Source organism: Nannospalax galili, unplaced genomic scaffold (assembly GCF_000622305.1).
Source record: "Nannospalax galili isolate Female #2095 unplaced genomic scaffold, S.galili_v1.0 scaffold397, whole genome shotgun sequence".
Lineage (NCBI taxonomy): Eukaryota > Metazoa > Chordata > Mammalia > Rodentia > Spalacidae > Nannospalax > Nannospalax galili.
The window spans coordinates 3,736,827-3,759,934 of NW_008341879.1; the positions used below are offsets into that span (position 1 = coordinate 3,736,827).

At 38.0% G+C, this 23,108-nt stretch overlaps 1 protein-coding gene across 7 annotated transcripts in view; it reads left to right on the forward strand.

Moving 5' to 3' along the window:
* The window catches only part of Asph (aspartate beta-hydroxylase), a 251,777-nt gene that overhangs the window by 46,962 nt on the left and 181,707 nt on the right, over window positions 1-23,108 (forward strand). For 2 of the 7 annotated variants that reach the window (XM_029565632.1, XM_029565633.1), the window contains 2 exons: window positions 12,713-12,754; window positions 14,901-15,616. The exons of the other annotated variants lie outside the window; for them this stretch is intronic. In XM_029565632.1, the coding sequence (XP_029421492.1) occupies window positions 12,713-12,754; window positions 14,901-15,259 (401 nt within the window). In that variant the 3' untranslated portion in view covers window positions 15,260-15,616. Of the gene's footprint in view, window positions 1-12,712; window positions 12,755-14,900; window positions 15,617-23,108 lie in introns of those variants that run through there. 7 annotated transcript variants of the gene reach the window in all.

A 23,108-nucleotide genomic window follows, 5' to 3' on the forward strand; every position in this document is an offset into this window, starting at 1 on the left:
TGAATATTTCATTCTTGAGATAGTAAATGACCATCTCCCCATAAGACATTTCAAATTACTTTTAGAAACAGATGCTCTTATAACTCTTTCACAAAAAGTTTTAATAATTATTATTTTATTTTTGTTTCACATTTATAAAGTACTTATATTCTGAATTTAGTGTTTAGCGATACAATGTCCTAGTATATATTCAAATGAGGCACAGCTTTTTTTTTTAAAGCGTTATTTAACATAAATTACTTTCACTTGAAAATACAGATTTCTCTCATCCACATACTAACTTGACCCATCTCTGCTTAGCTTTCATAATGAGACAAGATTAGGCAGCATGTTCACGGTAGTATGGCCAAAGACAAAATGTAAATTTTGGAAAGGTTCACATAAATTAATCTTGAAATAACATCATGGCAATACATGTCTTAAATGTCCTATGTGTGTTTTCAATTTAACATTGAAATATGAACCAGTGGTCCTTTTATCAGATTTCCTTGTTCTGGAAATTGTGGGCTCCTCTTTCTCTCTTGGAATTACCTGTCTTAACTTATCATCGAGGTGTTTTTGTAATAAGGAAAGTTATGGTATTCATTTGTTTTAAAGTGCTGCCTGCCTTTTTGTTAGTTTCTTTTGTTTTTGTTTTTTTGAGATAAGGTCTTCCTGTAGCCCAGTCAGCTTGCCTAGAACTTGTTATGTAGACTAGGCTGGCCCGGATCTCACAGAGATCTACTTGCCTCTACCTCCAGAGTGCTGGGATTAAAGCAGGAGCCACCACACTCAACTTAAAATGCAGTCTTAATATAAATGATCCTGCTGGTTTTAATACACACATTTTATATACTCTGTCCTGGTGAGGGGTGTATTTCTGGTTTTAACCAGCATCATTCCCTTTTCCTTAGTATGAAGCTTAATATACATTAAAACTTTATATCAAATTATTTAGCAGAACAGTAGGTATGAACTAGTATTATATGTGCACTAAGCTTCATAGTGTAATAGCACAAAAAAGTACTGTTTTGTACTTTTCTTATTCTGTGTATTTGTGAACATAAAACAAGAAAATTACCACCTACCTGTTAGCAGCTCAACTGCTTTGCATGGATAAATCTCACTTCCTTTTAAACAATAAATATAAAATGGGTTTAGTAATGATCAACTTCAATAGAGCTTCGCTTCTTAGTCCTGTTACGGAGCATTTTTTTTTTTTTTTAATTATTGCTTAGTGAGAGTTAGTGTTTGCTGTTTATGGTGGGATATCGCTTGTAAAATTTTCATGAAATTCTCTGATTTAACTTTAATGGAATCATTATGTAATTTCATAATTTTTATATCTAAATCAGAGTTTGTATACATATATTATCTTCAGATGACCATAATTTCAGGCATATGAAAGAAATAAAGGCATATTCAAGTTAACATTAGGTTGATGGCAGTTTTCTTGCTCTAAGTGGTCTCAGTGCTCCCAGATACGACTTTACATGAGTTCTGAAGTGTGAAGATTTTTATTTTAAGGATAATTTCATATGAGCTAAGTTCCCTTGCTTTTAGAAATAAGTTTACTTCACATCTATTTTACTTTATTAATTTATATATTAATAACTTGACTTTGGCAGGTAGTTTGGATTTTCAGAGGTATTCCCTTTAAGGTTTTAAAATAAACATTAGGAGGTTAATTAATTGTAACATTGAGAATTGCTATTTGCAGATAGACACATATAGTATGAGCAAATCTTAATTTGTTCATTTTATAAGAATTGTGTTCAAGAAACTAAATCCCAGTGTGGTAGACTTCATGCTGGTAAGTTGATTAATAAATGCAAAAAGAAAGTTGAGAGAAGTCTAGGATAATGAAACTATTTTACCTCTCTCAGTTCATAGTTGGCTTATGATTTTTATAAAGGTGAACTGCTAGGCCCACTGTCACCTTGAACATATCATTCTGCACGGTTTTAATTATCTGCACCCAGTACAGCCTTAACTCAAATTGAAGTTCCTTTCTCACATGTGAGGTTATTAATACTTAGCTCTGCCTCAGTTATTTGTAGGTGTCTGTAGAGATGAGTCCTTTACAGCATGTCCTATGTCAACATAGAATTTATTCAGCTCTGTATGATCATGGAGAAGTTATGGAGCATGTGCCACTTATGAAGCCAGCTCTCTGGTACCTTTATTGGAATGGCAACTTAAATCTTAAGAACATGGGTTTTAGATTAAGGCAGGACTCTCAAGGTGAGGGAGGGATTGAGAAGGACAGAGATTCTTAAGAGGCACAGTAAGGTGTTAAACTTCTATAGCTCTGGCATTTATTTCAGAAATATTTCTAGCTTCTTAAATCTTAAATCATACCAGTTTGGGGACTGTATTTCTGAGTTTTACATTCCTTTCACATTTTAAGGTTTGACTTTTTCTGTGAAATATTAAATGAGTGAATAAATCAAGATAGCTTTACTAATGTTACTATTTTTGACTCCTCTTATTCACTTTGAAAATACACTAATTCTGCCCTTGGATATATAATTTCCCATTGTTGAGGCTAAATTGTCTTAGTGTGTGTTATTGAAACCTATGTTGCTTGGAAATACATTCTTTAAAATCTTGTTTATCGTATAACAGTCCATAGGAAGTGGTTTGAGGACTCATTGTTGAGAGTAATTTCTTACTGTAGCCTTGTCTAAGGAGTTCATGGCTGCCCATTTGTCCTACAACTAGCACCTAGCTGACACCATATTGGGTATGGCCCCAGCACAAAAGGGAAAGCAGTCTGAAACTCCTGTATCTGTAATAAATGTAGACCGGATAGACGTGTGTGAGGTCATAGGGGAGGAAGGGACTGGAACTTGCCCAGCCTTTAAGGCACAAGCATCCTGCTCTATAGTTGGGGCTTTCATTTAGCTCAGAGGAATTACATATTCAGAATAGTTTTACTCTTTTGACTATTATTCCTGTCTTAAGACCACAGAGGTGGAGCTGGGGAGATGGCTCAGTCAGTGACGTGCTTGCTGTACAAGCATGATGACCTGAATTCAAATCCTAGCACCCATATAAAAAGCCAGGTGCAGCAGCTCTTGCCTGTAATCCCAGCTCTGAGAAGGTAGAGACAGGAGAATCTCTGCACTTGCTAGCCAGCTACTCTAGCTCCCTGTATAGTGAGAGATCCTGTCTCACAGTATAAGAGGAAGAGCACGTGAGGAAGATACCTGGCATCAACCACTGGCTTCCACCCATGCATGCACATATATGTGGGTGCACACACACAGACATGTGCAACACATATACCACACACAACAAAGAACCACATGCATTTTGTGTGATTGAACAGTTTTGCCAAATATTTTTGTATATTTGTTGCATATTTCTACCTCATACTGAAAAGCAATAGTTTTATATTTTACATATAAAATAAATGTTTATAATACTTTGGGAACCAGAAAAATATAAGTATTTTTTCTAAATATCCAGCAATAGGTTTTAAGTCAGGGAGAGGAAATATTTTTCTCACAAAGACTTGGATGAAAATGCAGAGCTCTATTCATAACATTTGGAAACTTGGGTTGAGTGAGAAGCATCCTGGGCTCATCAAAAACAATTAAATACCTGCAATTCTTGTCCCTGCACCTCCTCTCGCCCATGAAAACTGACATGATATAGCTCTTCTGTTGATAGATAGATGCAGAGAAAATTCATGGTAATCTTTACAACTTTACTTAGCTGCCGTACTGTTACCTCTTACACGTCAGTCCTAATTGGTGGTGGTTGTGTTGCATGGAGAAATGGTGTGTTGTCAATCCTGAAACAACTAGACTGTGGCTACAGTGGGAAAAGCTCCATGGTAGCAGTGTCTACATTTCTCCCAGTCAGAACTTGCCACCTGGTTTTCTTTCTCAAAATCCTGGGATCTTTCAGTATACGGCGCAGGAGTGTGCACTGATTTGATAACCCCTGAGCCAAGAGTTTACCTTCCCTCCTCAGGCCATTTCCTCACAGGAAAGAAACATGATCATTTACACTTTGACTTCTTTTTATCAGGGGCCCTGTTTGGCTACAAGTTTAAAACCGACAGAACTCCAGAGTCTTTGCAGTAGATCCTCCTTCCATGGCTGGTGGGAGAGGATTTATGGATGCTCCTGCTGGAACTGGCTGCTAGGGTCTTCATCAAAGTTCTTATCAGTAGGTGGACAGAATTATTAGTAGCTGATTTTAATTATTGTTCAGCGTTAACAGTGCCATGAATCAGTTACAAGAGTACTATAGAACTAATTGTTTTATCCAAATTACCTAATTTGAGTGCCCAAATGCCCACACGCAGTGCTGTAGACTATAATGCCCCTGGTTCGATAGTTACAGAGTACCCTAACTTTACTCCAGGTAGCTGTGCTTGGTCAGTGAGCAGATCTGGAGGTTGTCAGAAGTATTCATCTTTTTCTCTGGTAGTGCTGCTTTTTACTCTTCCCATAGCTGTCTACTAAGTTTGGCTGATATATTTTATCAGTTTCCCACTCAATATTCTCCAATGGGAAAAGGGCACACCTGCTTATGAGCTGATAGGAACTCAAGATTGGTAGGGTTATTAAGACTTTATTGCCAAGTGTACATCTTAACTAATTTCTCTGTTTTCTGCAATATTTTTTTGTAAACCTCCGACCACAATGCACCTCCTTTTTGAGATCACTCTGCCTACGCTAATGTTTTCCACCTAACTACTCTCCTTTTCTCTCTCTCTTCCTTTATTCTTATGTAGGCCTGACCAAAGATGGCAGTAATGAAAATATTGATTCTCTTGAGGAAGTCCTTAATATTTTAGCCGAGGAAAGTTCAGATTGGTTTTATGGTTTCCTCTCATTTGTCTATGATATAATGACTCCTTTTGAAATGCTAGAAGAAGAAGAAGAAGAAAGTGAAACCACAGATGGTGTTGATGGTACGTCACAGAATGAAGGGGTTCAGGGAAAGACCTGTGTTATTTTGGATTTGCATAATCAGTAACTTTAATTTAGGTACTGAAGTCACTGGTTTATGAAAACCCAAGCAGTCTCCCCCTTCCCACCTTCTGCTTATGCAGGGCTTAATGTGCAGTGGGGCAGTTATAACTTTCAATAAATGTCAATCTCAGCCAGTACAGCTGCTAGCTCGTTCCTCGCTTGGCTCCCTCCACTTCTAGTAAGAAAATGACTTTCCTCATTCATGTAGCTATCCACAAAGTGCATTGAAGATGATGCTGTTGGTAGTATAATTGGTTTCTGTATCATTTTATTTCAATTTAATGTATTCACTGAACTAAGCTGGAAATTGTGTTGTGTTTAACCCTTAATGCCTGTCTTTCTAACATACTTCTAATGATGATTCTAATGGACTTGAGTATAAAATGTTTTTGGCATGACTAGTAAGTTACATGTTTTTCTGTTGATCTTTAATTGGTCTGTTGTGTGCAGTGATGATTCTTTAAAAAGCTGAAATTTTTAATCTGTAATTTAAGTTTACTGACTTGTCAGATACGTTCCCACAGATTTTCCATGTAAAATTCTGTATTGATGGTGCTTTGAGAATAATTTTAAAATAACTCCATGTTTTTGCCTTAGGGTAGTTAAGTTCCTACTAATAAGTCTGAATATGTTTGTTTCTGAAAGCAGAATTTATTTTAAATTTCATTTCTACATACCCATCCAGATAAGGTAATTTGTATTTTTTTAAGTAAGCATATTATAAAAGAAGGAACACGTGAATATGTATCTTGTATAATGTTGTGTATATTAAAATTATTCATCATAAAGAAGTCTTTTTCCATTTTTTTTCCTTCATCAGCTTATTAGCTGTTGATTTTTGGGTTAAGTATAGTGTGACTTTTAGATTAATAAACTAAACTTACTAAATGGTCATTTTTAGGAGATTAATTTTTTCCCATTAGGAATGTTTCAGTATCTTTGAATCAGCTTTTTAAAAATGAGTTTGCTTTAGTACTAGCAAAAGCAATTGTGTTGGCTGAATATAAAACCCATTTCTGGGGGCTAGAGAGACAGCTCAGTGGTTAAGAGCGCTGACTGCTTTTGCAGAGAACCCGGGTTTGATTCCCAGCACCCACATGGCGGCTAACAACTGTCCTTGAGTTCCAGCGCTCTCTTCTAGCCTCTGTGGGCTTTGCATGTAAGTTGTACACATACATACATGTAGTCAAAACACATATAAAATAAAAATAAGAAACAAAAATTTAAAAATCCATTTCTTAAAATGAGATTTCCATTGTTTTCCCAACAATAACCCTTAGAGCTTGAAAAGAATAAGACCTAAGACTTTGTCGTTGTTGTTATTCTTTGAAGAAGTGTATGTAGAATTATAATTCCCTCTAAGTGTTTCTAAAGTTTTGCTCAACTTTGATTCCTCATAAACTTACTTGCATTTTGGACAATTTTATTTGACTAATTTTTACTTTGAAATATTCTTTGTTTTTACACATTTAATCAAGTTAAAGTAATTTGTTCTGGGGATAATGTAGCACCTTTTGTTTCTTGATTATAAATTGCCAGCCTGAAGTACAGTTCTTAAAATCAGAGCACAGGGATCCTTTGTCTCTGCTACCAGGATGGCTGGACTTGCTAAATATAATATTGGCAAAATAGAAACACGTTTTGGTAGCTGCTTTTGTATGTGGGTACATATGATTTCCTAAAGCTTAAAAGGCTGTTAAAACTCTAATTTTTCTCCCCCTCATGTTCATAAAGTAAGTTTTACTTTGTTAATGTTCCTTTGGTCAAAAGCTTCTGATTTTCAAGTATCCAAGCATTCCATTCAGCCTTCAGCTAAGTAGTAAAATGAGTGTTCTTTGATAATGTTCTTTCAATTTTATCTTTGTCTGGCTCATGCCTTGCTCTTTGAATTTAAATACTGGGAAATACTTAAAGGCCATTAGTTTTAAATTTACAACCTTAGGCCATATATTCAATAAGTCACTTACCCAAATGGCTGAAAAATATTTTCCAAAGCAATACTGTTCATGTGCCTTGCCCACTAACTATAGATGTTGTAGTCAGAAAGGAATAATTAAATTTGTGTATTAAAAAGTTTATAATTAATTTCTCATCAGGTTTTGTTTTGTCATGATACTAATACACATTTTATGTACAGAAATTAATTATGCCTCATTTTCCCAAGTTTAATACAAGGGTGTGACATGTCAACTTCTGTTTTATTTTATGCTGCCCCTTATCAGCCCATTTGAAAAGACTTTGATGACTTTAAAATACAGGTAGTTGATGAACCCCTGATTTCTGTGACCTCCTTCAACTTGTGCCTAAGGCTTTTTGTGTTTAAGAAAGAATAAAGTTATTGCAAAATTGTGTTTTAAAGCAAATAAGACTTTTCCTAAGTTTTACTGATTAATATGCCTAACTTGGAATTTTCTAAGGGTTGATTTTGTAATTTTGGTTCATAATATATTTTCTTAGCAGCTAATGTCTTTAAACTTGAGTTTACTTAAAAAGACAACATTGTATTCTGTACATTTGAGCATTTATTTACAGTTCTAGAATCTTAAATTATACTGTATTAGCTCTGCCTTTTCAGTGTTGGTGACCTAAGAGATCGTGGCTTGTGCTGTGCACTGGATGTAGCATTGCCCCCAAATTGACTGTCCTACCTCCTGCAGTGCCCTGCTCTCCTGTAGAAAATGCGGTGGGGTCTCAAGTTAACCAGGCAGGAGCACTGTTGACTCTGCGACTTCTTTTTGCTGTTCTTTGCCTTGGGATTGAATGGTGGGGAGCAAGCATCTGCAGGAGTGGAGCTGACTGTACTAACTCGAAGCCTGGCTGTCAGCTTGCTGCCTGTTGGGATCCTGCAGAAGCCAAGCAAGGATGGAATGCTGGGTGGTCCTGCTTGTTCATCATGCACCTGATTTCTTTTCTCTACAAATTGTCTCCTGTGTTACAGAGCCTATCTAGACATGTAAGAAAAACCTTTTCTGTGCTTGAATTCTGGTTGGTTTCCATTTATCCTTGGTTATATTAAATACAGTGTTTCCTAGCTCTCTTAATATTTGCAGAATTGTGGGAGCAGATGTGCTATAACTTGTCTTACTGCTTGGCCGGTTACATCTTAAGGCTTGGTACTCATGACCCTTTCTTTCTACACAGGACTGGGGAATAGCTCTGAAGTCTGTAAAACACTTTACAAGGTTTCTGTGATTTGTTTGGGCTGTGTAATCTTCATTGATCATGATGTATATTTGTATATTTGTAGCACTTCACAAAAATATTCAGTAACTCAGATTATGTTCATACATGACTGATGGAGCAAGGATGCCGGACTTTCTGCTTGTATTTGCTCAGGTAATTGTGTCATACCTAGGTATGCTAAATTGGGCTCCTTGAACCTAGGAGTTAGATCTTTGACTCTGTTTAACCTGAGCTGAACCCAATACATGACAGCAGTTAGTGGGAATAATATTACATATTGGTGAAGAACCAAAGGGCCTTGGGAGTTTCCCCTGGCTCACCGAAATACTGAAGGCTTTTAAACAACAGTGAAAGGTTTTTTTTGACTTCTTTTTTCTTTTGAGAGAAGTGACATTTTGAAGTTCACTCATCAGACTGACCTGTGCTAACAAAGGCCTTCAGGTGGTCTTTCCACGGTCTCTAGTATATTTGAGTCTGCTCTCATGCAGACTGTTTCTAGATGAGATCCCTGTCTCATCACTTAGTTTTGTGTTCTGATTTTCATTCATCTTACTGAGTTGGTGAGTCTATAGCTTGCTTTCTTGACAGATTTCTCTGACAGTGCCACTTGCCACTGTAGCTCTTTAAAAAAAATTTTGATAGAATGTCCTGTCATGCAACTCTGCTGCTGTATTTGCTGATCCCACAGGCCATTCCTTAAATGCATAACACCTGTTTTATGCTATAAGTAGTCCATGTTGGAATGGATATGGTTTTCCAGTGTAAGCAAGGAAATATAAGAAATTGAGACTCATAGGGACTCACTGGTTTCTCCAGGGACTGTGGGAATGGCCCAGATCACCCCACTGTGAAGGATACCAGCTCTAGGATACCAGCTCTGGAGCCTTCCAGAGCTTCATGGATATCCTAAATGGAGCCAGTCTTCTGAAGTCCTGTCTATTGCATGTATTGAAATGTCCAACCATTGGCTTAATCATTAACACAATTAAACTTCATAGTGGATATTTCATTTTGAAAATGTGTGGTGTGATGCCTCTGTGGCAATTGCCAAAAAGCATAAATTGCCTTTAGGCAACTTCCTCTAAGGGAAGAATGTAAGACATTTTATTTTGTTTTCTTAAATTTCTCTTGTATTCCTATTCACTAGATCTGTTAACAGTAATCACCTTAAACAGCACCAGAGTAATACACAGACATTGATGAGTAGAAAGTAATGCTGGTTCTGTTTTTCCATTCTCTTAGACTTTACATCTTAAGACTGTTTTAAATTGCAATGCCCTCTTATCAGTAAAAACAACTTCCATCCAAATAGATTTCTAGTAGCAAGAGGCTTGCTTTTCTGCTCTGATAGAACTTTCTCCACTACTTGGAAACTGATGTAAAGAGCACTGGTATGATTTTTATCGTTTGATATAGTTATTCCTTGGGTCCCCTGGCACTGGGGTAAAGAAACCAAAGGCAAATGTTAAGCTGTGTTTGTTGATGCTCCAAAGCCACCAGAGGCCACAGAGACCTTAATAATGTAATTCTCTGGAGACTGGTGACCTTGGTGCTGTGACCTTTTCTTTAATTGGTGTAATAGACTTTTCCCAGGCTCTTTCATCTTCCAAGGTCATTTTATTCCTCTTCAGAGGTAATTTTGTTTCTGTTTTTCTAGTGGACTGGGGCTCGTTTCCATTGTCCCCAACCTTTATACCATCTCCTTCCATCATAGAGTTTGCTTTGTTTCTTTAGACATTCTATAGTTTGCAGGTGCCAAAGCTGACCCTGTTCCTTAGTCTGCACCTCTCCTGTCTCCCCTCCCATTCCCCTCACAGTAGCTCAGCTGCTTTTCTCTAATAGACACTTCTGCTCATCTTCATCCCCTTCCCAACACACAAATTCAGACAAACCCTTCAAATTCTGATGCCTTGTCTCCTTCAAGTCCTGAGAAACTCCCTATTCTGTCTTTCTGATGGGGTAACATGCAAGGTCTTGGGTGGTCCCTCTTTCTCAGCCTTGTTGCCTAGTCTGCTAGAAAAACCAACTTGAAGAGCCTTAGATGCAGTAACCAGCGAGACCCAACAGTGCATGCTTCCCTCCCGCCCTGCTCTTCTGACTTACAGCTGCGTTTTCTTGATTCTGTGCTTGCTCACGTGTTCCTCTGTTAACTTCTTTCCCAAGGACTGGGATTTTTCTGTCCATATCCTTAACTCCAAAACTGAATATGTTAATTTGCTTTAAATTATTAGCCCAAATCTTTTCAAGTAAAAAGTTTGAAGAATTACTGCCTATATTTTTTAAGCTTGGAAAAGGTAGCTGAAGTGGATACTTTGGAATGCTGTGTGTTTTTGCACTTGGATAAGTTGTACCACTTTAAAACTTTACATCAAAGGGAAGGTTTTAAGTAGGGTACTCGTGTTTGAAGGTCTCTCTGCTCTGGTGCTTCTCTAGTGTTTTGGCATTTGGAGCGTAGCATACATAGCATTTCATCATTTTAGCTCATTTTTGCTCTCAGGAGTGGGTGTGGGGAGCAGCTGTCTGGTTTTGCCATCCCATATTGTAATGGGGGGAAGCCTGGGCCTTCCATGGGAAGAACACACGGCATTGGCAGGTCCTAACGTGCTAACAGCTGTTTTGAGTCTTACACTTATTTCGTTTATACATTAAAAATGTCCACATATTTAAAGATTGGTATTACAAAAGTAGGTTTAGTATTCTAATTAGAACTAAATTTACTAGGAAGTGGTTCCAGAACAGCATTTGACATTACATAGTGGTACATCGTTTTTGATGGAGTTAAAAAAAAGAATGAAACTTTGTCATTGAAAAATAATTGTTCGCCTGATGCAGCTGTTAGGTCTTCTGTGTGGATCAGATAGTTGGACAGATTCTGCCATATGTAGCAGAACTAATCACAGCTCCCTCTCTCCCCGCTTCCTTCCCTCCTTCCCTTCTTTTTTGATTGTAGCCAATGGCAAGATACCCTCACCCCCGCATCATGGTGATTATAAAGTTTCAACTGCAATAAATTAACCATTCTCAAATGAATTACCCCTTTTGATGCACACAGTTGGCTCCAAGTAGAGAAAGGGGAGAGAAATTAGGAATTAAGAATGGAGGATGTGGGGCTGGAGAGATGACTCAGCAGAGGACCTGGGTTTGATTTCCAGCACCCACATGGTGACTAACAGCTGCCTGTAACTCCAGTTCCAGGGGATCCAACACCTTCTTCTGACCTCTGCAGGCATTGCATTACTGCAAAGAAAATATTATCAATATATTGAAACATGTCAGTTCATTCAATTTTTAATAAAAGCCTGGATTCAATTATGATTTAAAAAGTACAGGTGGGGACTGGAGAGATGGCTCAGTTGTTAAGAACACAGGCTGCTCTTGCAGAGGACCTGGTTCCCATCACCAATATGTCGGCTTAACAGTCATCTATAACTCCAGTTCAAGGGCAGTCTGAAGCCCTCTTCTGGCCTCCAAGGACATTGCATGACATGGGTACGCTTACACATGCAGGCAATACACTCATACACATAAAAAAAATAAAGAATGGAGGATGTGAACAGTTAGACCAGTGTGAGAATATCTCACGCCAAAAGTGGGAGTGTGATCAGAATTTGGGGAAACAGAGTGGATTCTATAGTTTGTAGTATGACTAAATATCATGGTTAGGGATTTTCTTTTATACCCCCGACGTAGCTGTTGGGTAACCAGTCACACACCATTCCCCATAATAACAGATATGCTTCCCACCTAATACACTTAAGAGATGTATTGGCAGCTTAGAGAGCCACTTTAGAGAGCTTGTCAATATATGAATATTAAATAGTATGAGTGGGAAATAGAAATATATAATATTTTATATTGTATATGTAAGATGTATAGTATTAAATATATGAGAGTGGGAAATAGAAAAGGGAATCATTTGAATGAAAATCTAAGTACAGCCTGGTTGGAAAGGGTATGTATGCTGAAAGGCTTTCAGTAGTGATGTTTGTTACAGGGTCAAAAAGAAGCCTATTATCAGAACCTTGGTTTGCCAAGAGTGGAAGTAGAAAGTGTTGCAATGTTTTTAGAGTGACAGGTTAAAGTATGCTTACATAATAATGTATTATTTGCTTATGTAACTTTTAAAAAATAAGCTTGAACTGATAGAGAAGCAGTGCTTGTTCAAACATTAAAGTTCTACCAGAATAGCTGTTCTTCCATAAAAGGCAGTGGTGATGGAATCTGGGAGTGAGGACCCTAGCCCTTTACCCTGATCATCTGTGACCTGAGAAGCCTATTGCCCACAAAGAGAGGAGAGTCCAACAGTAAAGCCAAGGGTTCTTGAAGATCTAGTGCCAAGGTCTAGTGCAAATTGTGATGCTGACTCGTCCATAGATTAAAATGCCTTCCTCTTAGGACTCAATGACTGCTGTTTGCTGAATGTTTTTTGAGTGGTGAATTTAAGTACCTTAATTTGTTTCATAGAGGCATCAATTTAAATTAACTTACAGGTATTTAATTTTAATTTCATCAGTCTTTGTTTTTATAACCTATTTTTGTCTTGCAAATACCAACAGAAGGACCTGGTGGGGTAGCCAAGAGGAAAACTAAGGCTAAAGGTATTATTTTCTATTTTTCAAAGTAGCCTTGAGTGAACAAGTTCATGCTTGATGGTGCATGACATTTTCTGGGTGTGTTGTATAAATGCAGCTACGTGGTTCAATAATACAGCTTTTTGGTTTTGGGTGCACTATATGAATAGTTTTTTTCAAGACAAACTGAAGAATTCTGCTTCCTCTAGTTTATAATTTTAATTAATTTCCTTTTCATGTTTTTAGATTTTTCCAGTAGCCTTAGATTAAGAATGTCATCATAGCATATTTTTTGAATGTTTATATAAAATTTACAAATACATACCATCTTACCTTGCTGTCTAAAACCTTTCATGGTCTGACTTTTTAAATAACTGTACAATGATGAATTCATCAGTGATTGATTTCAATTCTCCTCAAGTTCTGATGATACTGTTGTAGAGCACAATAAAAGTTAGTGCGATCTAACGTGTACCTTCCAGTAAAATGAAAACTTAGCTTATAATCTAGAGCACTAAATTATGTGGCTCTAGAATTTGCTTTTCGATATCCTAATGCATATCCTAATGCAAAATTGCTATACTTGCCGACCATTATATGTATACTAACCTCTCATTATTACACCCTTTGCGTCCTTACATGTAAACACTGATGTTCGTTAGGGAGATGGGCATGGAAGAAGTGCATGGTTTTTTTTTAAAAACTTACACATTTTTGTGTTCAAGTGCTTGACATATTGTTTGTAACGTGTGTATGTGTGTGTAACGCAAACATGTAAGACTTTTACTATGTGATATTCAGAGTTTTTTAAATGTGTTTTTTCTGTTTTCTGATGAGATTTTAATGTCCTAACTTTGCATCCCACCAGAATAATTCCCAAGAAGAAAACTGAATTACTACCATTTTATTTTTATGTAAGCAATGCAGAACTAAATGGCCAATAAATTATAAGCTTACCTCCTGATTTGTAAAGGCAAATTAAGCATTAAAGATTTACTTTAAAAATACAGTACAGAGAAAGGCTGGCTAGCCTTGTGCAGGCATTTTAATCCCTTTCGCAGTGTCACTTTCTGTTGCTCCACAAACAGCAATGAAGTGGGAAATACAGACTTACAGTTGATTTCTTTGTGAGTATTATTCTGTGTTCTTACAGGAGCTTGAAGAAAATTTTATCAAAACTTCAACTAGACTGTCTAGAAAGATAAAGTGTAAAAAGTCTTTTGTGAGCATCATATATCTAGAGTTCAATTTGAAGACCTTTTGTGTTATGTGAATTTTAGGTAATTTTCATTAGAATATCTTTCACTTTTTGCTATATTCGATCTTTATTTTCTTTGTTGCTACTTAAATCCACATTAAACAGTAAGTACTTTGTGATTTCCTGATGAGAGAGCATCATTGAGTTTAAGGCTTTTGCTAACTGCTCTGTTAAACCTTATATGAAACAGTGTGAGAGAGGGCAGTATCTTATGTAAGACTTGGAATTATCTATATTTTTATTTAAATGTGCTCTCTCTCCCCTAAGACCTGTACAGTGCCTTGAATAGCTCTCCATAAATCAGCAGGGAAACATACTTACAGGAATACTAATTTCATAATATTGACTCTAAGCAGAAAAAATTCAGCTTATCATTATAAATGCTAGAGAGATGTCAATTTAAAATGTGTATGCATGAATTTCTGTGTAGCTGACAATTAAATGATATTTAACTTATTTGCACATTTTCTTGAGTACTGTAAACAATTATCTTAAGGATATGATGTTTGTTCATGCTAAAAGTTTTAAATTATCTTTCTGCAAAAACAAGTTAAAGTTTGTTTTTGTAAGTTCCTTTCCTTATGAAATCATAGTTACAATGGATTAACACTTTGTATAAAGGCCTTCCCTTATGTATGGGTTCATTTCCATAATATTGCCTATGGTAACACAAGTGAAACATATTTCAAGGTGGAAACATAAGATGAGAAGTCTCCAGAATTCCTTTCGTAGCTATTTACAGAGGTTTACATTGCATTTTAGCCAACTTACAAACTAGTGAACTAACCCTTTTGAACATGCATTTCCATTGTGGGGCAATGGGTAACAAGACTGCTTTTTCATTAAGTTGCTCCTCTGTGAATTAAGAGGTATCATCAGTAAACATTTTTTTCCTTTGATTGGAAAACCTGAAAGTTAAAGAATCCACTAAAGAAGACCTCAAGAAGGAAAGAGAGACATCTGTGTCAAGGAAGGAGAGTAGGAATGAAGAGAGAGAAAAGGGGAAGCAGGAAAAGGGGACCGAAAGGAAGGGTAAGAAGATGGCTGACTCAGATACATCCCGGAAGGCATCTCCTCGAGGTAAGAAAGACAGAGAAAAGGCGAGAGCAGATCCAGACAAAAGTGCTAAGCCCAAGGAAAATCGTGAAAAATCAGCCAATATAAAGGATATTCCTAGTAAAATGGCATCCAGAGATACGGGCAACAGGAAAAGCAGAAGCTCTTCTCTCCTCACTCACTCCGCAAAAGAAGAGAGCCAGAAGAGAAAGAACTGAAGGCCATCACCGTCCATAGAGGGCACTCCTGGCTCCCACTTGCTGCTAACGTCAAAGGAACTTATGATTGCTGTGCTTGGGAAAGACATTGCACATTAGCCACTGAATGTATTTATTGGTGCTCAATAAGTAGATTGAGACTTAAAAAATACTTTGTCATGCTTCTGAGTTTAAAAAAAATGAAGTTTAAAAATGTTATAAAATAGAACTTCTATTGTTATTAATATATTGACCGTGTATCACATAAATGTATGTGTGCTATGAATTGGTTTTAGTAATATATTAAATACATTGATGGAGTTAAACAAGACTCTTCAGATGCTGGGTAGTATTCCTCTGCAGTGGTTTACTCAGCCAGATAGGAACTTGTCTTCTCTTCCTTTCCTCTCACCCTGTTTTTCCTCCTCCTTGTGCCTCTCTGCTCTTCGTACTACTTTACCTTCTTCCCTCTGTCCCCCCTCCCTCCCCATTCCCTCAGGCCCCTCCCTCCTCAGGCTTTTCCCAAGTCTCCTTTCCCTCTGCCTCCAGCTCTCCCATTCTGTCTAGTCTCTACTCCCCTAGTCTTACACTGTTTCTCTTACCTTCCTGTCACCCTAACCCCCTCAGTCCCCTTTCTTACCTGTTCCTTCCCCCTCCCCATGACATCCAGACAACCCCTGTTCACTCCTATTAGACATACCATTTTGCAAGTACTGTGTACAGACAAGAATAAAAGAGTTTCATTTAGAAGAGCAGCTGTAAATACATTTATTTGTGTGAGCTTAGGGACTCAGAATCATTGTAAAAGGGTTTAATTCCACTGGCTGTACTTTTATAGTGCACTTTTAGTTATTGTGGTTGAATGGCATATATTTTCATATTTGCTTGTATTATTTACCATTTACAAAGTATCACAAATTTGAGATCAAGATTTAGCCCATCATACGACATTTAATAAAAGGAAGTTTTAATAAGAGATGCATTTCTACAAATGGTGTGTGCTGGTCTGTGCATGATGCTTTAAATTTCTATTTCAGTTAACTGTTGAGAGAAGAGCCTGAGCTTGATGTGTGGCCACTCCTATGATCTCAACAGTTGGGAGGTGGTAGCAGAAGGGTTTGAGGTCATCCTTGCCAACATAGAGAGGCCAGCCTGAGCTACATGAGAGCCTCTCTCAATAAGAAAAATAAAATAATTGATAACAGAATCAAATGCTGTCAGGAAGACTAATTTTTAAAAATAATTCTTTGCCTTTTCTATGAATAGCTTAGAAATGGCGATTTTGGCATAGTTGAAAGATACTTAAACTCAGATGTAATTTTAAGTGTAAATATTTCTGAATGCATGGTACACCTCTTGTTGATACTAATAAACATTTACAAATTGAGCTGTCAGAAGTTCCAGCTCACATAAACAAACTACATAGCAAAGGAGAAATTTGTAGATCATGTACCAATGTCTCTATTATAGTCATGATTAAAAACTAAGGCCCAAAGAAATTGTGGAGTGTGATAACCTGAGATTTTCTACATTGATTGGAATGTAGATCCTCCCTCCCCCCCTCCCTCCCTCCCCCTTTCTCCCACCTTCCTCCCCACTCCTCTTCCTCCCTCCCCCACCTTTCTCTATAGAGTCCCAAAGCACAGTAAACTAGAAAAAGAATTCTGTGCCTCCTTTGACTAGCTTCAGGTGGGTGGACTCCCTGCTGTGATCTGAGATGGATGGGACCACATGGTGAACAAGAAGCCATCGACAGGCATGAGATGTATCTTAGTTTTCTGGGATGATTCTGATGGAGCACAGGCCCTGGGAGAATTCCACCTGGCCTGGTTATGTCAGTTGAACATTGTTTAGTGAACCACCCAGGCTTGGTTCTCTATTACATAAAGCTTTGGGGTGAGGCTTGAGTGGGTGACAAGAACTTTTGATGTATTCCTCTCTGGAAGGGGACTTTTGGGACAAGAAAGCGCCATCTGAGAACTGGCCAGAGTGAGATAGAAATCCCCACATAACTGTTATAAGATCTTCAAAATATATCTTGATGCTAGATTTTTCTGCTGAGAAATTTAATTTTAGTTACATGAAAAAAATTAAGTGATACTTTCTCCTGTTAGAGGCAGATAATTCTTAGATTTCTAATGGCATTTTTATGGTTTATCCTGGGTTTTTGAAGTTTTGTGGCAAGGGGACATGAATTACACAGATGCTAAATTCTAGGGCTACAAGGAGTTTCAGAATAACCTGACCACTGTAAGCATTTAGGTGTGGTCTTGGAGTGTAGAAAGGTGCTTTAGGATATTTGAATTCTAGTACTGATTTTCCCTTTGAATGGCAGCTCAAAACTTGAAGCCACTCATTGGCTGATAACAGAAAGTCACAGAAATGTCTTTAACAAACATCACCACACCAAAAATGCTGAAACATTACTAAAACACTGTAGTATTTCAGGAATGTTTGTGAATGGACATGATTTATTCTTCTCTTTCCTCTTCTCTGTTTCTTTTCTCTTTCTTTCTACAGTAAATAAGCTGAATTTTATCAGAGTTCCCACTCTGTCAACTACACTGGCACTTGATGTTCCAATCAAAAGCTTAGTTAAGCTACAACCAAAAGGAAGATTAACTTTGATGATTGAGGTTTAAAGATTATGTTTCATTCTTAGATTTATAAACTTTTAATGACTTGGTAGTTATTTAGTTATTTTTCAGGGCCTTTCCTTTGTATTGTTATCTGAGAATAATTAAAATCAGAAAGGCTTGTACCCTTTTGAAGAAAGTCAACTAGAAATAAATTTCATGATACTGCATAGCTGGGAATCAGAAGAGTTTGGGAGGAACACCCAAAAAATCAAAACTAAATACTAAAACTGTAAGGATTTTGTCATATCTCTAATAATTTTGATTTACATTTTCTGAGATAATGTTAGGAATGCTAACAAATGACATAATTTATTTAAACTTTGGTAGTAGATCACACTTGAGGGATAGATATACTTAAGAACATTTTTAAATTGTGAGCCCACCAGTTTTTCCAAGAATCTTTTTTTCTAATCTTTCAAATTTTGAATTTCTTTTTAGGGGACTGGCTTGGGTTTTTGAGGTAGGGTTTCACTATGTAGCCCCAGCTGGCCTGGAATTGGCTATGTAGACCAGGTTGGCCTAGATCTGACATAGATCTACCTGCCTCTGCCTCCTGAGTGCTGGCATTAAAGGCATGAACCACCACACCCCAGCTTTCTCTTGAGTGTTTTTTGGAAGTGCTTGTGTTATCAGTGAGTCTTTCCCTTTGTCAGGGAGTTACTGACTTCTCAGATTCATTGTTAATGACTGTGAATTTTCGATGTTTTCAATATCACTTATAATCAGTTTCTTCACTTTTGCTTTGTGGTTGATTTATATTGTCTAAGTTTTGGTGTTTCTCAGTGAAAGAGACTGGCAAAGAGTCAGATATAGCTTAGTAAGCATGGGCCCTGTGAGAACTGTTGGCCTTAATTCACAAGTGGGTGGTTCATAGAGGATATTTTATATTACTATCTGCTTAGCCCTACACATTTTTAATCACAGTCATTCTTCTAACGATTGCTCGAGTGATAAAGATCTCCTTTAGATGTTAACATTTAAAAAGAGAAAAAAATAAATATGTGCTATTTATTGTTTTAAGATAACTGTACTCATTTTCCTGACATTGGGTCCTCCTCATCTGTCCATCTGCTAATGTCCATTGGAAACATTCTCAAAATTGATGCCTTGAATTATTTTACCATGCAATACATCTCAGGGTGGTGGTGTCCTTATTTGTAAGTGGTCTGCAACACCTGTCTCAAGGCAGCTGTGAGAGAGGCTGCAGAGATGCAAGCAGCCAGTACACCTGGCCATTCAGGCTGCTTCTGCAGGACACGGATATTAACTGAACCAGGGTGTCTCCATTGGGTTAAAATAAAAAGGGCTGAGCGATCCTTCTCATTCCAACTTGTGTTCATGAGACCGATGCCCAAGTCCTTGATCCTCTGTAACACACATCTTCATGATTGTTCAACTGGATCCGTATTTGTTCTGAGCTCAAGAGGGCAAGTGAAAATGATAATGAATGCCACGTGTGTGAGGCATAAGGTAGCTTGAGCCTCTATGCAGGGCTCTGCAACATGAAAATAGGCTTTGAAAGGTTAATGCTAGGAAGAAAGTAAGTAATAGTCCCAAGTATATGGTGCAGTGAATACCTGTAGTCAGCCTTGTGTTAGTTACTAACCCAAAGACATGTTTTTTTCAGAACATGTTTTTTTGCAAAGCAACTTTATGCTCTTTAGGGTTTTCTATTCCTGTCCATGAAAACCTGTTCAATCCTTCATGCACAGCTCTGCATATGTCAGTGTTACTGTGTTAGCATGGAAAAGGTATTCATCGTCCTTCCTCAGGAAGCAGGACGATATGTGACTTTATTCAGGAATATTCTCCTGGATTCTTTTGATTACATGTGGTAAGTCTATTCAGATTAGGTTATGTTGACTGAAAGCATTATGGCTCTCCATTGTGAGGACTAGGAGTATTTGCAGAGATGGGGGTGGGGGTAGTCTGGTTCTAGGCATTCAAACCATGGGCTTCTCTGCCCATCTCTAGGTCCTCCAGTAATGCTGACTTCCTTTTCAAATAGAGTCATGCTTACTACTGGTCAGGCGAATCTTACAGATGGCAGCTAGGAGGGCTGCAATTGGGAGACCTGTTCTGCACCGACGCCTACTGTTAACAGTGTGGGCAAGGGTTAATGGTTCCCCGAAAGGAAATCCTTTCACTGGAAGGAGGAGGACTAAGTTCACAGTGATGATGTTTCCACACTGCTACTCATCTGCATTTCAGGTTGGCAGATCTGCAGTTTGTCCTTGCATTGTTGTCCATCTCTTCCTGTGACCCAGACCCGTACAGAGGTGACTGGATGGGTCATCCTGGATATTTCAGAGTAAGAAGCCATGGGAGCAAAATCCCATCCTAACACTCCATCTGCAGTAGTTTCAGATGACGAAAGACTTTAAGAATATCAATGTAATGATAAATATGACCATATAAGTGTTAGGTAAATTGTTTGTTTTGTGGGTGTTTTCCATTTCTTCTTGATCTATCTAAAGAGAATGTTTCTTAGGAAACTGAAGCATGAGTATTATATAACTGTCACTCTGTCTTATTTTCGTGAAAGCTTTTTCTTTTTTTCATAGTAAGGGGAATTCACAATCCCAGGGCCATACACAAGTAGTACAAGGCCTTCTCACCAGTCTTTTTAATCATTTTTATTTTGAGACAGGATCCTGCTAAATTGCCGGGACTGGCTTGATCTTGCCTCTTGATCTAGCTTCAAGCTCCTGAGATCACAGGCCTATGCCACATTAGACTTCATGAAAATCTAAAAAAAAAAAATCCTCAATAATAATCTTTCCTATCTTGCCCCTTCCTTTGCCAAAGGATATAACCACATGAATTTTTATTTTTTGTCTGTCTCAAAGTTTTACATAGAAGTCAATTTCTACAAACGTTTAAATTTTGTAGGCTCTATTTAAAGCTTTTGTGTTATGTGTGATAGGGATATTTTCTAAACTCCCACATGCTGTCTTGGTATTTCTCATGCTCTGACTCACTCAACACGTAGTCCTGAGATTCTTCAGTGTGCCACTGACTTGCTGAAGCCCCAGGGAGACAGGTGATCAGGTGGCTGAAGCCCCCACAGTGAAATGGGAGGCTGAATGAGAAAAGAGAAGTGGAGCTAATGCTGCTGTGGCCAGCTGTCCTCTCTGCAGACTTTTCTCTCCTGTGCAGTCCAGCTCAGTTGTCACATCCGCACCAGGTGTCTCTCACACCCAGGTGGCTGAACCCTGTGTGCTCTGTCCCGTGTGCGCTGTCCTGTGTGCTCTATCCCGGGTACACCACCCTGTGTGTACTGCCCGATGTGCACTGTCCTGTTCAGCTCCTGCTTCGTGCCTGTGCTGTGCTAGCAGACTTTGATATTCCTCCAGGACTGAGCCAGTAATCGAAGGCTGCATTCAGTATTTGCTTACGCAGGAGATCAGTGGAAAGTATTTTAGGTCTGTTAATACTGTTGAAGACTTTTAGAAGAGAAAAACATTCTTCTTTAAAGAAAAATTCAGAAAATTCCTCGGTAATTTCACTAAGTTTCGTCTTAGGCATTACCTATAATTCTGTTCTTATTGCTGAATGTATGTGTGCAAGGAGAGAGGCAGGAAATTTGTTTCATATCAATGAAAAGTTGGTGCAGTAAATACGGTTTTACTGGATTTAAATGATCCCAGGCTTTAAGATGGTTTTAAGGGGTACTGTTTTTTCCCCTTTCTCTGTTAGTAGAAACCAAAGGCTAGTGGTGGCTAGTGTGAGATCCAAACACACCCCTCTTGATTTGGGTGCCAGTGCTCACCCACTGGGGCTGGTTGCACTTTCTTTAGTCTTTTAACTGTTTTTCACAGTGTTACAGTGCGTCCACTTTGTACAAGCTTGTGAAGCCTGTTTGTTGGTCCTGAATCCAGACTGTTAGGAACCTTTTTATCAGCATTTGTTTTGTGGTATACATTGTGCCCTTTCTGAAATCTGTCTATCTTGAATCCTGCTATGTTCCTTTTGTGTAAGAGACCTTGTATTATCAAGGGCATTTCATAGTTCTGAATCTTGATTAGCTTTGAACGGTTAGTGTGTTTACTAAAGTCTCTGTGTTCAGTGATTATACAAGCCAAGAACAAGAAGAAAGCTTAGTGTAGTTGGTTAGTATGTATGTGTTTTCTGGTATATTGAAATCCCAGAATAATTTTCAGGTTTCAGGTGCTTGTTAGCCTTTTTCTTAGGATGTGTTGATTTATATTGTTAGACTATATACCTGTGGAGCAGCTGTCCTGGCACTGACTCTTCACAAGTAACAGTACCTAGAAGAACCTGGAGGGGTAAGATCAAAATTTTCATCAGTCTACACCATGGGATTAGTAAACTAAAGACTGATTCATCCTTAGAAAAAGTAAGTCTTAGCTTTTTACGGGACAGGTGTATGAAATACTATGATACAAAATAGCACATAACATTCCCAGAATTCAGAGGGAGCAGTTTGCATATGCAGTTAGCCTAGGTTAGCAGTTCTTCATCTACAGGTTCTGCATCCACAGATTGTGCAGACCCCAACTGTGGATTGAAAAATATTTGCAAAAAACAATTTGCATTTGTACAGACTTTTTTTCTTGTCATCATTTCCTAAACAATTCAGTCTGATAACTACATAGCATTTCCATTGTGTTAGGTATGGTAAGTAGCCTAGAGATGTTGGAATGTGTGCTGGGGGATATCATAGGCAATTGTAAGTAATGTGCCAGTTTATATAAGGGACATTGAGTGTTTTGGGGGTTTGGTATCTGTGGAGTTCCTACATGTAATCCTCTATGGATATAATCTTAGGAAGACTGTCCATCTTCACTCAGAGTGATCCAGTGTCCTGGAACATTTGTGATGCTTGCACCCTGTCTAACTGTCCTGCCCCACTGGTTTACACAAGCAGTTCCTAGTTGAGGAGTTGTGCTTGATGTGTCCTTTGTGTGGAGGATTGCAGTATACACTGTTGGCTCTATTCCTGATTGACTTTAGAAATCTGTTGTGATGTGATTGCTGAGCCGTTATCTCTTCCATTCACTGTAAAAGAGCTCTTCCTTACATTGGCCCTCGTGTACCCTACATGGTGGTCATTTACTACAGAACAGAACTTTGTATTAATATTAACTGAATAAATGAACCTGTGCAGTTTACTAAATGTACCACTATTGCATATTTCTGGGAAGAAGAAAATTGTTTCATTCTTGTTCTGGTCAGGTGTGACTGGGTTGCAGTGAGTGAAGCAAACT